Source organism: Triticum aestivum, chromosome 6D, assembly GCF_018294505.1.
Source record: "Triticum aestivum cultivar Chinese Spring chromosome 6D, IWGSC CS RefSeq v2.1, whole genome shotgun sequence".
In the NCBI taxonomy this organism is placed as follows: domain Eukaryota; kingdom Viridiplantae; phylum Streptophyta; class Magnoliopsida; order Poales; family Poaceae; genus Triticum; species Triticum aestivum.
The window spans coordinates 493,610,791-493,630,791 of NC_057811.1; the positions used below are offsets into that span (position 1 = coordinate 493,610,791).

Sequence of the window (20,001 nt, forward strand, 5' to 3'; positions counted from 1 at the left end):
ATATTTCTCGAGTTAGCCTCCTCTCATTTCCTCTCTTCTCCTCTGAAGAAAAGAAATAGGTAGGGTTCTCACTTGGATAAGTGGTTGTGTGATGAAGCAAGACAAGACATATGTATTTTATATCTTCCAAATAAGCTCATCCTGGCGTTAGGATGAAGATCGTTGTCGGACCCTGGATGTGAAACTATTCAAATTGAGCAATGCTTGCCAAACTAAGGATAGAGACACGCCCATTATCCCTACCTCTAATATGTGCTTTGTATGGTTAGGTGAATATCATCACAAATATTGTTTTGCTAGCTATTGTATAATCAAAGCTGTGTTGCTTGCCTTGCTCAACAAACTCTTTGAAGTCTGCTGGTCCTTCCTCGGTTCCCTTGTTTAACTCCAAATCTATTTTCCCATTCGTAAAGGCAAATAAGCAAATTTTACTAAGGCAGAAAACTAAAAGTGCTCATAAGAATATGTATTACAGAAACTTTACTTTTGCTAAATTTCAGTTATATGATACAATGAAAATTCTCTTCAATTTTTTAATTGCATATTCTACGTAGTGTTCGAAGGGGAGCCTGGGTGTAGCAGTAAAGTTGTTGCCTTGTGACCATGAGGTCACGGGTTCGAGTCATGGAAACAGCCAGAAATGTAGGGATATGGTCGGACCCTTCCCTGGACCCAAAATGGTCGGACCCTTCCCTGGACCCTGCGCAAGCGGGAGCTACATTCACCGGGCTGCCATTTTTTTTACTCTACGTAGTGTATACATATATTTTTACTTGTGTATGTGTTTGTTCATATACATATTTAATTATCATTAAATATCTTGGTAGACATATGAACATCATACGCCAAACAATAACTTAATAGTGGTTTCTCGTGTATTATTAGATATGAATATTTGTAGGAAAATCTAATGAGTTGTCACAACCCTAGATTATGTAATGTAATAAAAGCATTAGAGAGCATAACAGACATCATGTTTAAATTCAATTTTGAATTGAGAAATTTTTCAAAGCCTCATTTTAATGAAAGGGCAAAATCCTAGGACAACAAATCCAAAAATGTCAAAATGCGTTTCTAAAACCCTAAGAATTAGGCATGAGCACATATATAACTATGTGGGTCCCACCTTGATTTTTTGGGATTTTAAAGGGATTCATTTTGGAATTTGGAATTAATCTGTATTGTATTTGAATTGGGTTTATATTAATATAAATAAAAATGAACTAAAAATTCCTGAAAATAAGTATGTGCACTTGGAAGGGTTCATATTTAGAGGATTTGATGCTCATTTGAATTTTCAAATATTTCCAAAAAGGCAACAAATAAGTTCGAACCCAAAATAAGAGAGAGAGAGAGAGAGAGAGAGAGAGAGAGAGAGAGAGAGAGAGAGAGACTAACCTTTTGACCAAGTTACTATAGCTGGCCCAACATCCATCCCAGCCCGCCTGGAGCTTCTTCAATCTTCTACCAATACACACCAGTACGTGTCGACCTCACGATCAACAGTTGGCACCTCCGTCTTCGCCTCGAGCCCTATCCACTTGTCGGGGGGATGCACTCGACCCCCTTCACAAAATCTCCATCACCATTACCTCGCTTGTGACACCTTGCTCTCTTTCCTAACACCAATCCAGAGCACCCAATCGCCGCCGATCAGAGTTAGCGTAACCATTTTCATTCCCTTGCCGTCAGGAAATGATCTCAAGCTCCTCCCTGGATGCCGCCATCGATCGTCATCAACCCTTCGACGATGTATATCTGGCCTATGCTCTCATGGAGCCCTCCCATGTCCACGTCCCGGCCTTCATCGCTCCTCCTCAAGCCTACACCTGAAGATTCTCATTTTTATTTCTTCCTCTTTTTAATTGTCTATGTTTACATATTTCAAATGTTTATGTTGTGAAAAATGAACATTTATCATTAAAATGATCAAACAACATGAACAACTTTAAAAAAATACCACATAATTATTTGAATCCACGAATATTTTTTGAAGCTCATGAACATTTTTTCAAACTTGTTAAACTGATTTTAGAATCGATGAACGATCTAATTAAGACTCATGAATTTTTTTAAACTACGTGAACAATTTTCTTAATATAAAGAAACATAAAAAGGGAAAAAGAAATAAAAAAACAAAATCATGAGTATTTTTTAAACCGCGAGCATTTTTAGGCCCAGTTCTTTTGGTCGATTCTCCCAGAATCTTGAGAATCGGGCCTCCCCTCAGCTTCTCCCAGAATCTTGAACTCATGTTTCTTTTAGAATCCTAGCTAGTTACGATGTAAACAATTAGGATTGTCAAAAAATATGGGTTCAAGATTCTGGGAGAAGCTAGGTGGAGGGTCGATTCTCAAGATTCTACGAGAATCAGCCAAAAAAACTGGGCCTTAATAAAGGTTTAAAAATAAAAATTAAACATTTTTTAGAAACATGAACAAAAATAAAGAAAACTAAAAGAAAGAACTAAAAACCGAAACATAACTAGAAAAGCCGAACCTAAAAACCAAATAAAACTGCAAAGAAATAGAAACTTCTCTAAAATCATGAACAAAAACAAAAAAATGGCAAACTCAAAAATCAAAACAAACCCACAAAAAATAGATGTTTTCATGGCAGTTGCGCTCCCACCAACCGATTTCTCCCGATACAATGCACCGTAACTGTGTTTTTGCAGATCGGAGGAGCTCCATCCAAAACTGAAAACTGGCGGTTATTTTATCACAATAACTACATGTCAATTGCCCGACTTTCGCATTTTGGGTCCATCGATTTTGGTTGAAGGAAGAAGCAAGCGCGGGGAGGAAGAAGGTCGATGGGCAGCCTATCTTAGGGTTTCGGATGGGGGCGGTGCACTAGTAGAAAACAGGGCTTTGGTTCTGCCAGAAAAGAGCATTAATCCCGGTTGCATTACGAACCGGGACTAATGTGAGCATTAGTCCCGGTTTGAGCGGCTAGGGCACCGTACATGCATTAGTCCCGGTTCAAATGGGACCTTTAGTCCCGGTTGGTGCCACGAACCGGGACTAAAGGGTGCGATGCCCGACCTTTAGTATCGGTTCGTGCCACGAACCGGGACAAATGGGGTTGGTGCCACGAACCTGTACTAAGGGTGCAATTTCCAAATTCTATCCCACCCACTTGTATCGCCTTTTCAGTTTTGTAAAAAGCAAAAGAAAATGATAAAAACTTCAAAAGTTAAAATCCTTCAAGATGTAGTTATGTTACTACATCTACTAGTTAGCAAACTTTAAAAACTTAAATTTGGAAATGTTTTGCAAAAAGTGTAGGGAAAATGTGAAACGGCTATAACTTTTGCATACGATGTCAGAAAAAAACGTATAATATATCAAAATGTTCAGCACGAAAATCCGCATCCGATTTTGACCGCCTACGGCCTGTTTGCAAATTTTTAGAATCCTCAAATTCTAAAAGGAAAAAAGTTATGCTCAAATTTCTTTTTTTTAATTTTCATTAAATCTGGTCAAACTATGGTCAAACTACTTATTCAAGAAGTATTAGTGTTACTAAATAATTATTTCAGTTTTTTTGAATTTTGGTCAAATCTGGTCAAACTGTGGTCAAACTACTTATTCAAGAAATATTAGTGTTACTAAATAATTATTATTTTTTAGAACGATAGTTTCAAACTCAAACAGTGAAATGTGTGACTTCATGCTCAAGCTAAACTCCTGAGGGTTAATAGGATTGACATCTTACTATTGTTAGGAAAACAACAAGTGCGGACTTGGAAACGAGGGAGAATAGAACCCGGAAGTTAAGCGTGCTCAGGCTGGGGTAGTGAGAGGAGATGATTTGGAATGATGAGGGGTGATTAGAGATTAGAGGTTAAATTGAGCAGTGATGAGGGGTGATTAGAGATTAGAGGTTAAAATAATTCAGAAATTTGAAAATTCGGAAAAAAAATCATAAAATTTTCTTTAGTACCGGTTGGTGTTACCAACCGGGACTAAAGGTGGACCTCCATGCAGCGGCCACGTGGAGGGCCTTTAGTCCCGGTTCGTATAAGAACCGGGACTAAAGCAGGGGGGGCCTTTAGTAACGACCCTTTAGTCCCGGTTCCAGAACCGGGACTAAAGGCCCTTATGAACCGGGACAAATGGCCCTTTTTCTACTAGTGGTGGTGGGAGCGGCGGTGTGGCTTCGCCGGAGAAAAGCTTGACGGTGGGGGGGGGGGGGGATGGTCGGGGGCGGCGGAAGCATGGCGGTGAGGCGGCGGTTGAGGGGAGTGCTGGCATTGGAGCGCAGCCGGCCGCGGGTACAAGGAAGAAGATGAACAGGAGATCTGGCCGGAGGTTGAAGAAATCAATCTAGCCGTTCATTTCGAATCTAAGGACTGAAAACATATCGACTAACCCAAATCAAACTTTCAGTCAACTTATCCCTAGCCAATCGTTTATTTTTAGTTCGGTAGGTTATAAGGGGTCTGCTAGAGATGCTCTTAGCACGATGGCTTTTCGTCTATTTCCACAACGAGCTTTACTACGGCAAGCTTTGCCCAGCTTCGGTGATGGCGAGGCAAGGACGGCAGCGCGTCTTCGGCGCGTGCAGTGTCTGGATGGTCCAAGGATCGATTTATAATTTTTGTTACTTTTGGCTCTCTTTGTACCGCTGGGTGCCTCGAGAAGAATACTTATATATAATGGGAGGGGAAAACAGTAAAGGAGCAGGCCCGTTTCCCTCCTCCTCGTGCAGGTCGTTTCAAATTCCCCCAATCCTCAAATCGCTTTGTTGGCTGTCCGTTTGTTTCCTTCCCCCGAATGCCCCAAATCGCTTATTTGTTGGCCGCTTGCATCCCCAAATAGTACCGGCGTCGTCTTGGATCTCACTCTAGTAACGTACTACGCTTTAAGGTCTCTTTATTATACATATACGTGGATGTGGATTACAGCCAGGGGTTGTTGCCATGGGCGTGCGCGGCGGTTTCTGGAAGGCGCTGCAGCCGTACGCGCGGCAGGAGGGCATGGGGTATCTCCGCGGCCGCCGCGTCGCCGTCGACCTCTCCTCGTGGATCGTCTCCGCCATGAGCACCAAGTCGCCCACCCGCCGCAACATCTTCTTCCGCACGCTCTCCCTCTTCTCCAAGGTGGGGGCGTTCCCGGTGTTCGTGGTGGACGGCATGCCGTCGCCGCTCAAGGCCAAGGCCACAAGTGAGGCCTTCACGCGATGTGTCCACGAGTGTGTGGTTGGCCTCTCCTCTCCTGATTCTGATTCTTGTTGCTTGCTAGCCTTCTCGATCTAGTCTCTACTCCTCCTATATACAGTATCATGCATGCATACCGGTTTGGTTTGGTTTCACGATTTAATTTGATGCAGCAACTGCTTGGGCATATGAGAATGCCGATACTCCGGGCAAAGGGCGAGGCCGAAGCACTGTGCGCTCAGTTGAATCGTGAGGGCAAGGTGGACGCCTGCATTACCTCTGACAGTGACGCCTTCCTCTGCGGAGCCACCACGGTGATCAAAGTGTTCCGGTCCGCTAAGGAACCTTTGAGTGCTACAACATAGCCGACATCCAGGATGGCAGTGGGTTGAGTAGGAAACGAATGATCGCCATGGCGCTTGTTATTGGCAGTGACTATGATCTGCAGGGGGTGCCCGGTGTGGGTCTTCAGACCGCACTTGCGTTTGTGCAATTATTTCATGAAGACATTCTACTCTTGTTTCTTTAATTTTATTTTTAGATGTCCTTCATTTTGGGGTCTAATATATAGCTCCTTTTTTATATCTCCAGATTACGTGCAATCGGTAAAGGAATCTATCCACCTGCATCTTTCGCATCTCAATGTCCTAGCTTTGACAAGGTACGTCGTACTACTTGTTGAATTACATATATACATTATGCAATTAAGAATCAAGATTATGTAATGTGCGTACACAAGAATGAATCTTTTCTTAAATGCTAGGCGCGTGATCTGAATTGGGGATTCAATGTCTGCAAAAGATTAGCTGCTCACCCAAATTTCCCAAATGGGGAGATAATTAAACTATATCTATGTGATGACAATCTGGATACAGGTATTGGCACTCCCCTGCTTGTATATATAATTCAAGAAAAACTGTTCATGAATAACTATTTGCTTGTGCTAAAAAAAACGAGTGACGACCACATGCAGAATGGGATGTTCCATCGCTTGTGTGGAATAGGCAGCCTAATGTTGAGGCTTTGGTCGACATGTTATCGTATGGGAAGTGGGGGAAATCAGATATCCGACGCCACATGCTGCCGATGCTATCAACCATTTATTTACGCGAGATGGCGTCTCCATCCAATTCCAAATCACTGCTTCTTCTTGATGATGACCAGTATGAATTCCATTCAGTTAAACGGATCAAGATAATACATGGCCAACCTTATTACTTGGTCCAATGGAAGAGCCATGCTGACGATCGTATGTTTGTACAAACTGATGAAGATGTCCAGCTTGTGGATGAGGCATTTCCTAATGAAGCCCGACGGCATAAGGTCTGCACTTCCTTTCTACCCTGTCATCTTTTCTGTTCCATCATACTAGCTAGTAAAAACATGATGATGCTTCCTCGACATTATTATTATGGTACAATGAGACTTAATAGATTAATTTGTTGAGCAATACCTATTTATATTTTTGTTCACTGTGAAAACATGGTTAACAAACAGATCGACTGAATTGTGGATGCAGTGGCTCAAAGGACGAGAGAAATCAGGAGCAAACAGGAATCGGTTGCTGGTGCCGAAAGAAGAGAAATCAAGATCCAAGCTTAACATACTAGCAAACAACATGTCCAAGACACGGAAAGGTGCAAGACCCAGACCCAGCTGGGTGCAGCTTTGCATCAAGGATTTCTACTGCTCGAAGAAGCCTCATGTAGAAATGGGCCAGACGTCGACAAGAAAATCCTCACCCGTGTCTCAGCGACGCAACTTGATGTTGGGCTGAAACATATATCTCTCCTTGCTGCCACCGCGGCGGAGGCTTGCATATGTATGTATGGTAAATCCGGAGGTGCATGCACGTACGCCTTGTAACAGTCATTGTTAAGAGCTCTTTTAGGGTGATTGGTGTAGTACTCAGAGTACTATCCACTACTTACCCATTTGATTTTTATTAGTTGTCCGATCTGGTGGGGGGTTAAAAAATATTAAATTTAATATGTTTATTCCAAGAAGGGCATAATGGTCCAGGATGAAATATCTTTTTTTCAACCGATCACCTCCGCGATAGATGTTTTTTTCAACTGATCACCTCCATGACAGAACCAGGTCTAACATGCAAAGTTTGATATTGCACACAAGATTTTGTACTGGCTTTGGCATGCATTTGTCTTTGCCAGTGAACATTTTTCATGTGCAAAATGAATAAACCTTGATGATTGGTTGGCCTCACATGCAGGAAGACATGGCGGATGTAAGTGAGTGTATGTTCGAGTACCATCATATTGCCAGCAGGATGTTTCATAGTGAGGATGACGGTTATAAATTCTATAACAAATATGCTCTTGAGAAAGGTTTTAGCGTGAGAAGCTATGTTGAGTGGGATGGATCCAACAATCATATAAGTTTAAGGAAAATTGTGTGTAGTCGTGAAGGAGTTTGCAAAGAGAAGCACATGAAGAGGAGGATGGAAGATAGACAGAGGAGGCCACAGAGTATAACTCGTGTTGGGTGTCAAGCTAATAAAAATTGGTCATTGCAAGGCTGGAGGAAACAGGTCGGTGGTTTGTCAAGGATTTCATTGATGAACACAACCACCCTCTGGCCCCACGGGATCTTTCGTGCCTTTTGCATTCACACAGACGAATTAGCGATGAGCAGCAAGTGGACATTGCAAACATGGAAAATTCTGGGATCCGCAAGTACCATATTATCGATATCTCGTGCATGCAATACTGAGGATATGATCAGGTTGGATGCACAAGGAGGGACATTACAACTTCTGTCATGCTAGTAAGCAGGAATCAATCTGTACAGGTGATGCTAAAACGGTGATCAGTCACATGATGGCGCAGCGAGAATGAGATCTAGATTTTTTTTCTTCAAGTACTTGGTTGATGAACTTAGCCATCTGAAGGGACTCTTCTGGTCTGATATTCAATCCTGACTTGACTACGTAGCTTTCGGAGACGTTATTATTTTTTATAGCACATACAGAACCAATAAGTACAATCTGCCATTTGTGTCGTTTGTCGGGTTGAATCACCACCGCAACACTGTTATTTTTGGATGTGGTATATTTTCTAATGAAACAAGCCACACATACGAGTGCATGTTGCGGACCTTTTCTGACGCCATGGCACAGAAGCATCTGATATATGTGATTGCGATCCAGAGAGCAATCAGGGTGGTCTAGCCTGACTCAAACCATAATTTGTGTATATGGCACATTCAGCTGAACATTGTACATCATCTGAGTGATGACACGGTAAAGGAGGAATTGAGATCTTTCATATATTATTCATCTTCCGTTAAAGAGCATGAGAGAAAATGGATATAATTCTTATAAGGGAATAAAGTAACCAGTGAGGAGTCCTGACTGCATCAAATGTGTTAGATGAGAAAGTTGTGGTATGCTCCATATCTTGAAGGGCGCTGTTTCCTAAGATTGAGCAGTAATCAGCGGAGTGAGAGCTTGAACTTTGTACTACATACGCATCTTGAGGCTAAGGTGACGTTGTTTCAAATGCTAGAGAACTACGAGAGTTACCTTGTGACGCGACGGTTGAACGAGGCTCTCTAGGACACCGAGGCCCTGCAGTCACTTCCATTTACAAAGGAAAATGCTTCGGCTCTTGAGAAACACGCCGCAGAAGTTTTCACTCCTCTTGTGTTTAAGTTGGTGTTATGGAGCATTAATGCTATCAGCAAATGTCAGATCAGTGAGGTACTACATGCATCAGAAATTAGCACGTATGTTGTGTCTAAAAAGGAAAGAATAGATAAAAAGTTCGAAGTGCGCAGTGAGGGGCAGGAAGGTCTTTTGTGCAAGATCATTTTTACTTGCCGTAAGGTGGAATCCGCAGGCACACCATGTTCCCACATATTGTACATATTGGGAATGTTGCAAGAAGAAAGACTGCTGAAGTGTTGTGTTCCCACTAGGTAGACAATGAGTGCAAGAAAGAACGAGATATATGACTATTCATCAAGCCCGCAGAGGTACCGTCAATTGTGGAATTTTAGTCATGCGACATGTTTCAAGGCATGCCACTCTAATGAGGCGTATCAGCGTCTAAAGATGGTTTTGGATGCACAAGATAATAGCAGGGAATCAACTATTGAACAAGCTAACAGCAAGGAATCAACAAATACTCAGAGTAACAGCATTAGGTTTGGCCCCGCAATCGGCGAACTTTGATGGTGAAGGTTTGGATAAGGTTTTGGATCCCTTGCATGTTCCAGGTCGAGGTGCACCGAACAAAATGCTACAGGAAAAGATGAAAAAGACAAGATCAACAAGTAAATGTGGCTATTGCAAGGAGGAACTTCACAATCGACGTGCATGCGACCGAAAGAACTGCAACTTGCCGTCGTAGAACCTTGACATCGCTCTCCTGCAAGTTAACAATGTTTCATCCATGAATTGATCCTGCAGTGCAAGTGGAAACATATATATGGCTCATGGTGGTGATGTCGTGATGATGATGATGATGGAATGTTAGGTTAGGCCATGAGGCTGGACATATATCTTACAAGTGCGGTTGATGCCCCTCACGGCCATCGTCAGAGCCTCAGCTGTAAGTGACGGCAACGGTGGCTCGATGAAAGAAACCATTATATTGGTGCCGGAGACGGAGAAGATAGGAATGGTAGCATTCTGTACTGAAACTAAAAACCATGTGGGCATTTGTCAGCCAAATGATCATCTGTTGACATTCCAGTTTATTATACCCACCTACGTTTTCTCCTTCCTCTTTGCACCTTTATCTTCTTGCCGCCTCGCTTGCGTGTACACAAGCCATTTCGCTGTACTCCCTCGGTTTCTAAATATAAGCCTTTTTAGAGATTCCAGTATGAACTACATACGGAACAAAATTAATGAATCTACACTCTAAAATATGTCTATATACATCCATCCATATGTAGTCCGTACTGAAATCTCTAAAAAGCCTTATATTTAGAAACGGAGGGAATAGAACAGAGTACTATCCTGCCATTTCAATCTACGATGCAGTAGAACTGCAAGATTGGCTCAGGCCCTTCTTCTCTTTAGGTCATTCAGAGATATGCTCTCTGAACTAGTATATACCAGTACTGAAGTCTGTAAAATCCTGGTTGCCGATACGCCATGTTTCATTGTGAAAGAATGGCATCACATAGAAATGGCGAGTCATTTGGAAAGGAAAAACAGAGGCAGGCAGCGATATATTCTCATGAAAGCACCAACCAAACTCTGACAACAGCACACAACAAGATTTGACGGCACTCCAGATCTGCCATGGGTATGAAAGCAGCCAGGGATAACATTTTCGAGAAGGTTAACATTTTTACATCTATCAGACACAAGCTTACCCTTCCGGTAAACAAACACAAACGGGGAATCGACAGCCAAGGGAACACAAACAGAAATGATACAGAGACATGACCAACTGGCCAAGATAAGGGTCAAATTAGCTAGCGCTACCATAACAGTCTCTTACATGCTCATCACAGACACGAAACTACTAAGATAATAATACTCCTAATTTTTCTCATCAAAGGATCATGATAGACACAGGCAGCTACCAAGACAAGCGGACGAAGAAAATGGAAAGCGCAGACTACATATGACTGACGAGGTTCTACCAACAAGATCCATCAGGCCAACTTCAGTGCAAGCCACAGCCCTGGACGATGCCTAGCTAAGGGATGGATGTTCAGTTTACTTCACTGCAAGCCATCCACAAGAGAATGTCAGGACCGGCTTCACTTCTTGTGCACCCTGCAGTCTGGAGACTTTGGCTGCAAGGGCGACAGCGGCTGCCTCACCACGTCCACACTGTTGAAATCCATGGCCAGGCCGACGGGGCTCGTCTCCTTCAGGCTCGAGGACTTGCGCTTCTGCTGCAACAAGAAGAATGACATTGTTAATGTAGTCAATATAGCCAGACTAACAGCTCCGCTGCCTGTGTGTGTATTAAATCAAATCAGTAAACACTTGAGCTTTACGGTTGGTTGTTGTCCTTACCTTGGTGGAGTTACTGGACTTCAGCAAACAGCTGCAGGATCCTTCAACCTCATGTTCAGTCCTCCTGTCATCACCAACCAAACAAGGAGGCCAAGCCATAATATACGGATAGGCAGAGTCACCAGATGTGCCGTGGATCAGAAGCTCAATCTCCATGGTCTCCAATGAAAGGTAGAAGAACGAGCTGCGCTGTGCCGGCAGCGGTTATGCTTGTCATGCACAAGTACACGCATCCAAACCTAACTTGCACAACTTCGACTTGGCCCTCCCACTGCCAGGGTGTAGTAGTGATCTGATCCATTTCTGCCCTCAAACAGATAATGTCTTGCAGCACCCAACTCTCAACTCCATCACCGTCCCCGCTGCGGATCCAAACAAGGAGAAGGAAATCTTCAGTTGCATAGACCATGCAGAGTTTTCCATCCTCGGTATCACCAACCTTGGGAACACCTTCCTTTGCCTGCGAGGGGAGATACAGAGAGGAGACATCCATGGTGGCTGTGTTTATCCTGATCACACATCCTTTGCCATAGAGAGGCCGATAAAAAGAACCACCCACCAGCGTGAAACCACTGTCATTCAGGTAGATTACACCATCGATTTCCGTCCAGGGGTGGATCACCCAATCCTCCGTTTCCGACGAGAATACGGCCGCACGAACCCTAGACACGTGCGCGCACACACAGACCACGCGGAATGACCAGGGGTTCTCCTCTGAAGACAGCAGATGGAACCAGGATGATGTCCCTTCCATAGCATGCTCGGGCATCGGGATGATATCCACGGCCCAGGTCATGGGGTTCACGACAGCGACAGACACCATGTTCGACAGGAGGATGTAACCGTCGCGGCAGTCCATGATGCTCCAGCAGCCCGCAGGGAGAGAGGTGAGGAAGAAGTCGCCGCGGCGGAGTGCAGCGGTGACGACGGGATCTGAGCGGCGGACGGGGGCGAAGGAGGGGGCTGTGCCGCCCTCGATTTGGAGGAAGATCCCGATGAGGGGTGCCAGGTGGAGGGCACGGAAGAGGCTGCGGAAGGACCGGGAGGAGCGGATGGCGTCGAGCCACGAGCGGCAAGTGAGCGCGGCACGGACGAGGGCCGGCAAGCTCGGCAGGCGGAGGAAAATCTCGAGGAGCTGGTCTTGGCCGAGCGAGGATATAGTGGTGGTTCCGTCGGCAGCAGTAGGAAGGGTGGTGGTAGTGGCGGTGGAGGGGATAGACGGAGGTTTCGCTGCTGGCGCAGCCGGCAGCGGCAGCACCAGTTGGCTGCTCATTGCTCGAGACTCTCCAGGAAATAACCTGCAGGTTGAAGAAGAATGAACTTTATCAAATTAGTAAAAAAAAAGATACTAACTGCTCATTGCTAAACTTTGGTTTCAGGTCAAGGCGAAGCAGATAAAACAAGTCAATCTTTTCCTTTTTAATGTACATATATCATCAGTCATTGCATGTTTCACTGCTAGCATGTTTAAACCAAAACATGTGCCCATCTGAAATCAAACTCAAACTGCAATTTGTAAGCGTTTGCCCCTTGAAGCATTATCACAAACACCTGTCAGGCAAGCAGAAAAACCATGTTCACATCACATGTAGGCTTGAAGATGCACTGGAAAAAATCATGCGGCAAGTAGTCATCAAGAGACAATCATCATCGTCATCATCGTCATCACGATATCCGAATCTACGGCAGGTGCTCGTCCGATCCGACGCAGAAATCAGGGGAAATTTTTTGAGCAGGAGATGAAGATGCAAGAGAAAGGAGGGGGTGGCGGCTACCTGCTGCTTCCTGTGGACTGGTCGGCGGCGGAGCTCCGGGCGGGAGCGGCTGACCGGCGGCGGGGCAGCGGAGGGTTCGGTCCGGGCGGGAGCGGCTGACCGGCTGACCGGCTCCGGAAGGAGAAGGCAGCCGCACCAAAAAGCCCAAAGTAAACCGGCCCATTCCCGTGCTATGTCTCACTTATATATATATTGATGATGAAAAATGTTAAACATCCATAGAAAGAATGTTTGTCATGTATATATGAAAAATATATAACAACAATGTGTACGGAAAAAATTGAATATCATCTATTTAAAAAATTTCAAACGTGTATTGAAAAATTCGGTGCATATGAAAAATATACATTGTGTGGGAAAAAATATTTATTTTATTGCCATTAAAAATAAATATATTCACCATGTATTTAAAAATATGTTGGCCTTGTATAAAAATAGTATTGTAGTATATTTAAACATGTATTACAAATATATTAGATATATACCAAAAATGTGCAATGTATATGGAAAAAAGCAGCCATAAAAAATTATTTTTCAAAAATGTTTACCGTGTATATAAATACGTTTCTGACGTTTAAGAAAATGTTGAATGTCTACTGAAAAATGTTGCCATCTGTTGAAAAAAAAGAAACCTGCGAAAATCGACAAAAGAAACAAATAAAAATGAAGAAAACCCATAAAACAAATGCAAAAGAATGAGAACAGTGAAAACCGAAAAAAATCATGAAAATTCAAACGTAGACACCAGGTGACTGAGACTCGGGCACTAACATAGTGGTTATTGTCATTTTAATTCTAAAAAATTCAAACGAAGCCTAAAAATCATGAAATTAGGCATGATGTCACGATATGACCCCTAGGGGCTATGATAAAAATTTGAGAATGTTCCGCAAAAGTTTTCACTTAGACAGCTTACTACAAACCGAACCATCTCCTAGGAAGAAACTAGGTTTCGAGAGAGAACGGGTCAAGTTTCCATGTGAATCGAGCGCTACTTTTTCGGTTGACCATGATTTTTTTTTCCAGACTACACATCATTACATGTATTATGTCTAAATTTGTCATTTTTGGGGATCTATTTGTTATACTTAAGCACTTAAATGCATTTCTAGACATTTGAAACAGATCGGTTTGCAAGCGAAGCGTCCGCTCCTTCCTTAGTTAGTGTTCAAACTTTTTCCACACTCAACATACACCATTACATGTGACATGCCAAAATTTGGCATTCTTTCAGGTCTGTCTGCTATATTTAAGTCTTTAAGTAGATCCGTGCTCATATAAAGTGATTTCACCGAAAGGAAGATGCAGACTTCGTTGGATTTCCGAGCTGATGGACATCAATAGTGCTTGGGACACAGATATATATTGTTCGCCGGTACTTCCCGCAGGACTATGAGGAGATTCTGAAAATAAAAACTTCTCCCCAACGCTCTGAAGATTTCATTGCTTGGACAGAGAAAAAATCTGGCAAGTTTATGGTCTGGAGTGCATATCAGATGGCATTGGAAGAGCAAAGTCACGCTGCTCAGAGTTCTTCGAGCTCCTCACCTAGCGGTGACAGGTCTATGTGGAAGCTTGTATGGCAAGATTGGCACCTTCGAAGGTCAAAGTTTTTAACTGGAAACTTGCTTCAAATCCGCTGCCAACTTGGGAGATTAAGTGATCTAGGAACCTGGAAGTGAGTGATGTCTGTCCATTATGTTCAGCTGATCGGGAGGATTCTTTTCATGCCATGTGCCGGCGCGCCGCTGTACTTTGGATAGAGCCCTGTGGAAGGAGATGTCGAGCTCCTGAACTCTACCGGATGTTTCACGCTTGCTGAACACAAGACCGGAATGGATTTTCCATCTGTTGTGTGACATGACAGAGACCATGAGGCTCAAGATACTGATGTTGTTTTGGAGAATATGGTATGTACGTAATGAGATTGTTCATGGGAAGGCTGCACCACCTTTTGATGTATCCAGAAGGTTTCTTTGCAGCTATGTTTCCTCGATTCTTAACATCTCTCAAAACCATGAATATGATCTAGTGAAAGGAAAGGGCGTTCTGGATGAGGGCGAAGCACCTGGACTCTGCGTGCCACATTCTGCTCCTTCGTTCATGGACTTAAAATAGAAACCACCGGATGATGGTTAGGTGAAGTTATAGCGCCGTGTAGCACGCTAATAACGTGATTAGCGCCGTAGTAGCCGAATTTGCTAGAACGTATTGTTTCCTCTTCAAATGTCCATTATCTGTTCTCGATGGTTCCAATAGTGCAATGGTGCATCATTATTGGTCTAGATTCAGCAAAGGTGCAATCTTTCTAGCTTTCTCCTGTAAGATTGTAATCTGGTGCTACCAGTAACTGTGAAGTTGACCTCTTAAGCTGAACAATTGTTGTTGTAAATTACTCTACTGCATGTAGGTGTGTGATGATAAGAGGAGGAATTGTGACGTACATATGACATATATTCGTTAGCTTTTCGTGGTGTATTTTTCTTGATGGGGAGGGGCAGCGGGCTTACTAAGTGACGAGAAATATCCATTGAGGACATAAGTAAGAGAGATGTAGAGACAGGCAAGATAGCACGCTAGGGGTTGGGACATGCGGCTGCGGTCGGGACGTCAAAGGATTTTACGTATTTTCCACAAGCTTGATCACTATCAATTCTTTAAAAAGAACTGACATTGATACTTGAGTATGACTTCAATTCTTTCTAAAAACGCACAACGATGCATTATTTCCTATGAATCAAAAGTGATACCTCTATATAACTCGCAGATCCAAAGCAACTTGTAGTGATGACTTTTCTGTATCAATGGGACAATAATCTGTGTTGAAAAAAATAAATTGAACAAAAGTATGTTGCAATAAGATGCACTTTAAACACACAGGTTTCTGTGTGGAGAGGCTCTGCATACGTACATCTATGATCAAATACGTACATGCTATTTCAACTTACACGCTTATGCATGCATTATTGTGTCATCGGCATCGTTACTCTCAACGGAAGTGGGATATGCTGATGTTTCTTAATCAATCAAGTAAAATGCATGAATCCTTGCCATCAACATCGTTAATCTCGACAACAGTGGATATCCTGATGTTTCTTAATTAATGAAGACAAATGAGTGCATTGTTATCATCGACATCCTAATTTGGACAAAGAGTGCATATGCTGATGCTTCTTATCAATTAACTATGAACAAAATGCATGCATTGTTATAATCGTCATGGCGTAAGCTACGCAAATGGGACTACACTCATACATTTGTATTTATACACACACATACCTTGAACACAAGATCATTGCCACGAGAAAAGCTAAGGTTCTGTTAAGTATAGCAGCCTCTTCTTCCCTAAAGGTTGGCATGTATTTGTTTGTATTATCGCATACATTTTCCATTAAATATTTCAATAGACTGATTACTTGTTTGGTTAGCAGATAATGCTTTCGATTATGACATCTTCCAGGCTTAGAGCATGTTTCCCATCCCTTTATCAATTAATAACAAAGATTATTATTATTATTATTATTATTATTATTATTATTATTATTATTATAAAAATGAAACGCCATGCATGTTTCTCTTGATTATCTATGTATTTCTCAATTATTGATGTTTGTCGTTGATTAACAGTTTCGAAAAGGAGGAAGGCTTGGGTTAGTGCGTGATAAGGGTAGACATGCCTGGTCCGGTGCCTGAATCGTGGCCGAATCTGATTGGTACTGAACTGAATGCAGCAGTTCAAATCATCTCTCAAGAGAGGCCTGATATCAGAATTGCCCGAGTACTCCCTCCAGGCGAGCCTCCATCCCCACCGCCACAAGACCAAGTACGCGTTATCATTTACAACCACTTCGGCACGGTGCCTAATACATGGATTGTTGTTCCTCCTGCACCATACATTGGCTAGCTAGCCTGCCTTACATGGCTGGCTTTATCTTTTATGCATTTATTATTAAAGGCTAGAATCGATTGAATAAAGTGAGCGAGTGTGATATTGATCACCATGCATTAATAATGCTATGTAGTCTATGTGGGCATGCCTGAATTATATTGTTTACTCATATATGTATTACTGGAATGAATCTACAAATGTTTCAATGAGTGTACTATTTGACAATGGAATAATGAATTATGTGTTTTATTCTTTTTCGATGAGTGGCTTGCTTTATCTTGTGTGCCTCATAATATTAGCTCTCTGTCATACTCAAGTATCAATATGTGTTTTCAGAACGAATTGAAGTCATACTCAAGTATCAATGTCAGTTCGTTTTAAAGAATTGGTAGTGATCATGCTTGTGGAAAATATGTAGAATCCTTTGACGTCCCGACCGCAGCCGCATGTCCCAACCCCTAGTGTGCTATCTTGCCTGTCTCTACATCTCTCTCACTTATGTCCTCGATGCATATCTCTTATCACTTAGTAAGCCCGCTGCCCCTCCCCATCAAAAAAGAAAAAAAGAAAAGAAATACACCATGAAAAGCTAAAGTAAATATGTCATACGTACATCACAATTCCTATATGCAGTAGAGTAATTTACAACAGCAATTGTTCAGCTTAAGAGATCAACTTCATAGTTACTGATAGCACCAGATTACAATCTTACAGGACAGAGCTAGAAAGATTGCACCTTTGCTGAATCTAGACCAATAATGAGGCACCGTTGCACTATTGGAACCATCCAAAACAGATAATGGACATTAGAATTCACACTAGTAGACAATGGAATAACGCGATTAGCGCCATAGCGGCCGAATTTGCTAAAACGTAGTGTTTCCTCTTCAAATACGCTATAACGGCGCTACAACGGCGCAATAGCGCGCTATTTTTTTCATTGATACAGATGGATCATATCCGCCCTCTGATGGTTCGGCAGCAACTGCTATGTTGCTCAGAGACTCAAGCGGTGCAATCATATTTACTGCATGTCGACATCTGATCACCTGTGATAATGCTCTTCAGTCAGAATTGTCAGTAATCTCCGAAGGTGTATCTTTAGCTCTGCAGTGGAGTAATATGCATATAATTGGAGAATCAGACTGTCTTGAGGCCGTCAACTTGTTGAGAAGCAAGGAAATTGATAGGTCAAGAAACTCTTTCTTGATCCAGGGGATCCAAAGGAAACTGCTTGAACGGAATACTAGTATTACTCATATACGTCGCACTCAAAACAATGTAAGCCACTCTGTGGCATGTTTTGGTAGGGTTCAGAGCCGCACAACTTTTTGGTTAGGTTCAGGACCTGATGAGGTCATAAAACTTTGTGAATTTGACTGTAATCCTATTGTTTGAGTAATACAATTATTTTCCCTGCAAAAAAAAATCCACTCATCTCACTGCCATCATGAACTACCAATCTCCGGTCGGAACATGTCCACCATCTCAGTTGTATGATCATTATTATTTGACTTCTGCTTCGGTACACCCCCTAATTTTTTTCAAAAGGGTAATTCCATCCATCCATGTAGATTAACCGTTAATTGAGATAAACTTTATTGAAACGAGAAATTGATTGAATTTCAGTTGACAAATAAGATGATTAGACCGAAAAATAAGGGAACGATGACTCAGACCTGTCTTCATCTATCGTTTCTTGAGTCGTTCGTGGAATAGAAAACTTGCTACTAGTGCGACCATGCATCTTGCGACAACGAAACCTTGCTATGCAGTAACTGCTTCGTGAAGTAGCCTATCCTTAGAAGAGCATACTCTTCTCCCCAACAACTTGTTATTGGTGTGTCGACATGCTGTTCGTGTGCACAGCCGCGCGGGCACCACCATATGTGTCCCAGTGACTCAGCCGATGGCGAGGCTACCAGCGGACTCCTATTACCAGGCACGCATCTCGCTTGATGCACACATCATGTTATCCTATCATGCAATGCAGTTGCAGATCTCAACCATTTCTCTTGGCACCTTCTCAAAGCTCTCCATCGCCTCTAATGGCAGCTTTCTTTCTCCTCTTCAAAGTCAAAACGAAGAAAGAGGAGATGTTTTTTCTCGTTCAAAAGGCCGACTTGGTCCTCCTATCTCACATCTCCTCTTCGTTGATGACAGCATCTTCTTTGCAAAGATTAACACACGTAATGTGGATGCATTGTGTTCAACTTTGGATGTGTACTGTCATGGATCCAGGAAGCTAATAAATAAGGATAAGTCCTCAATTTCCCTTGGTCGCCATTGTCCTAAAGATAAATGAATATTAAAAAATGAATTTTTATAAATATAAAAACATTTCAAAATTATGTTAATATTTTTATTAAATATTTGAACACTCCTTTAAACTCTAAAACATTTTTATAATTCATAAATATTATTTTAGTTATCTGAATATGTTTTCAAGTAATATGTGAATATTTTTAAAGTAAGTTAATTTATTTGTATGTATATATTTATAACACACAAATATTCTAACCTAATTTCTGTTATTGTGGTTATAATTTAAATAACTTTTATAAATTTCTAAAAAAGGAAATAACATGTGAAAAAATGGGCTGCACTTGGTGCAGCCCATTTAATTCCCACAAACATGTTCGATTACAAAACATTATTGTTTATCCTACCCAGGGGAACGCAGCCGCAGGAGTGGAGTTGATGGACATCCGTGGTTACAGTTGGACTTGGTTTTGGACTGTGTGTAGATAGGGTAAAAGTTGTGTCCTAATAGGACACTTGTATCCTAGGCCTCTCATATATATCGGAGGTAGACACACGATGTAACATATGCAACATAATAGCACAGGCACACGGGGGAGTCGGCGGCGTGTGCCGGCGCTCGGGCGGCCGGGGTGCGATATTGTAGCCGTGTCATGGGGAGGAGCGCCCGTAGTCATGCCCCGGGGATGTAGCCATGATGGTGAAGCTCGTTAACAAATCTCGATGTCTTGCCTCGTGTGATTGCTTGGTACTCGATAGATCGACGGTGGCCTCGGATTTATTCTAACACTGGCTGGTATGAGGAATGGGCATCCCCATATGGCTTTCATCCTCGGTGGTTTTCGCAGCGCTCATCTGCTTCTTGCGGATGCTTCTACTTTGTTTTACTCTGGTGAGTTGCCGTCTAGAA

General features: G+C 42.5%; 2 protein-coding genes and 1 pseudogene across 2 annotated transcripts; 2 read left to right on the forward strand and 1 right to left on the reverse strand.

Moving 5' to 3' along the window:
- The first annotated feature begins 4,653 nt into the window (after nt 1-4,653).
- Nucleotides 4,654-5,529, forward strand: LOC123142820 (flap endonuclease GEN-like 1). The gene is made up of 2 exons (XM_044561560.1): nt 4,654-5,206; nt 5,338-5,529. The coding sequence occupies exons 1-2, from the start codon at nt 4,928-4,930 to the stop codon at nt 5,527-5,529; spliced, it is 471 nt and encodes a 156-aa protein (XP_044417495.1). The 5' UTR covers nt 4,654-4,927.
- Nucleotides 5,530-5,576: 47 nt separating this feature from the next.
- On the forward strand, nt 5,577-7,001 carry LOC123142821 (flap endonuclease GEN-like 1). Its single transcript, XM_044561561.1, has 5 exons — nt 5,577-5,647; nt 5,756-5,825; nt 5,928-6,039; nt 6,138-6,487; nt 6,684-7,001. Exons 1-5 carry the CDS (start codon nt 5,577-5,579, stop codon nt 6,939-6,941), a joined length of 861 nt encoding a protein of 286 aa, XP_044417496.1. The 3' UTR covers nt 6,942-7,001.
- Nucleotides 7,002-10,903: 3,902 nt separating this feature from the next.
- LOC123142822 (uncharacterized) lies at nt 10,904-13,084 on the reverse strand (annotated as a pseudogene).
- Nucleotides 13,085-20,001: the final 6,917 nt, after the last annotated feature.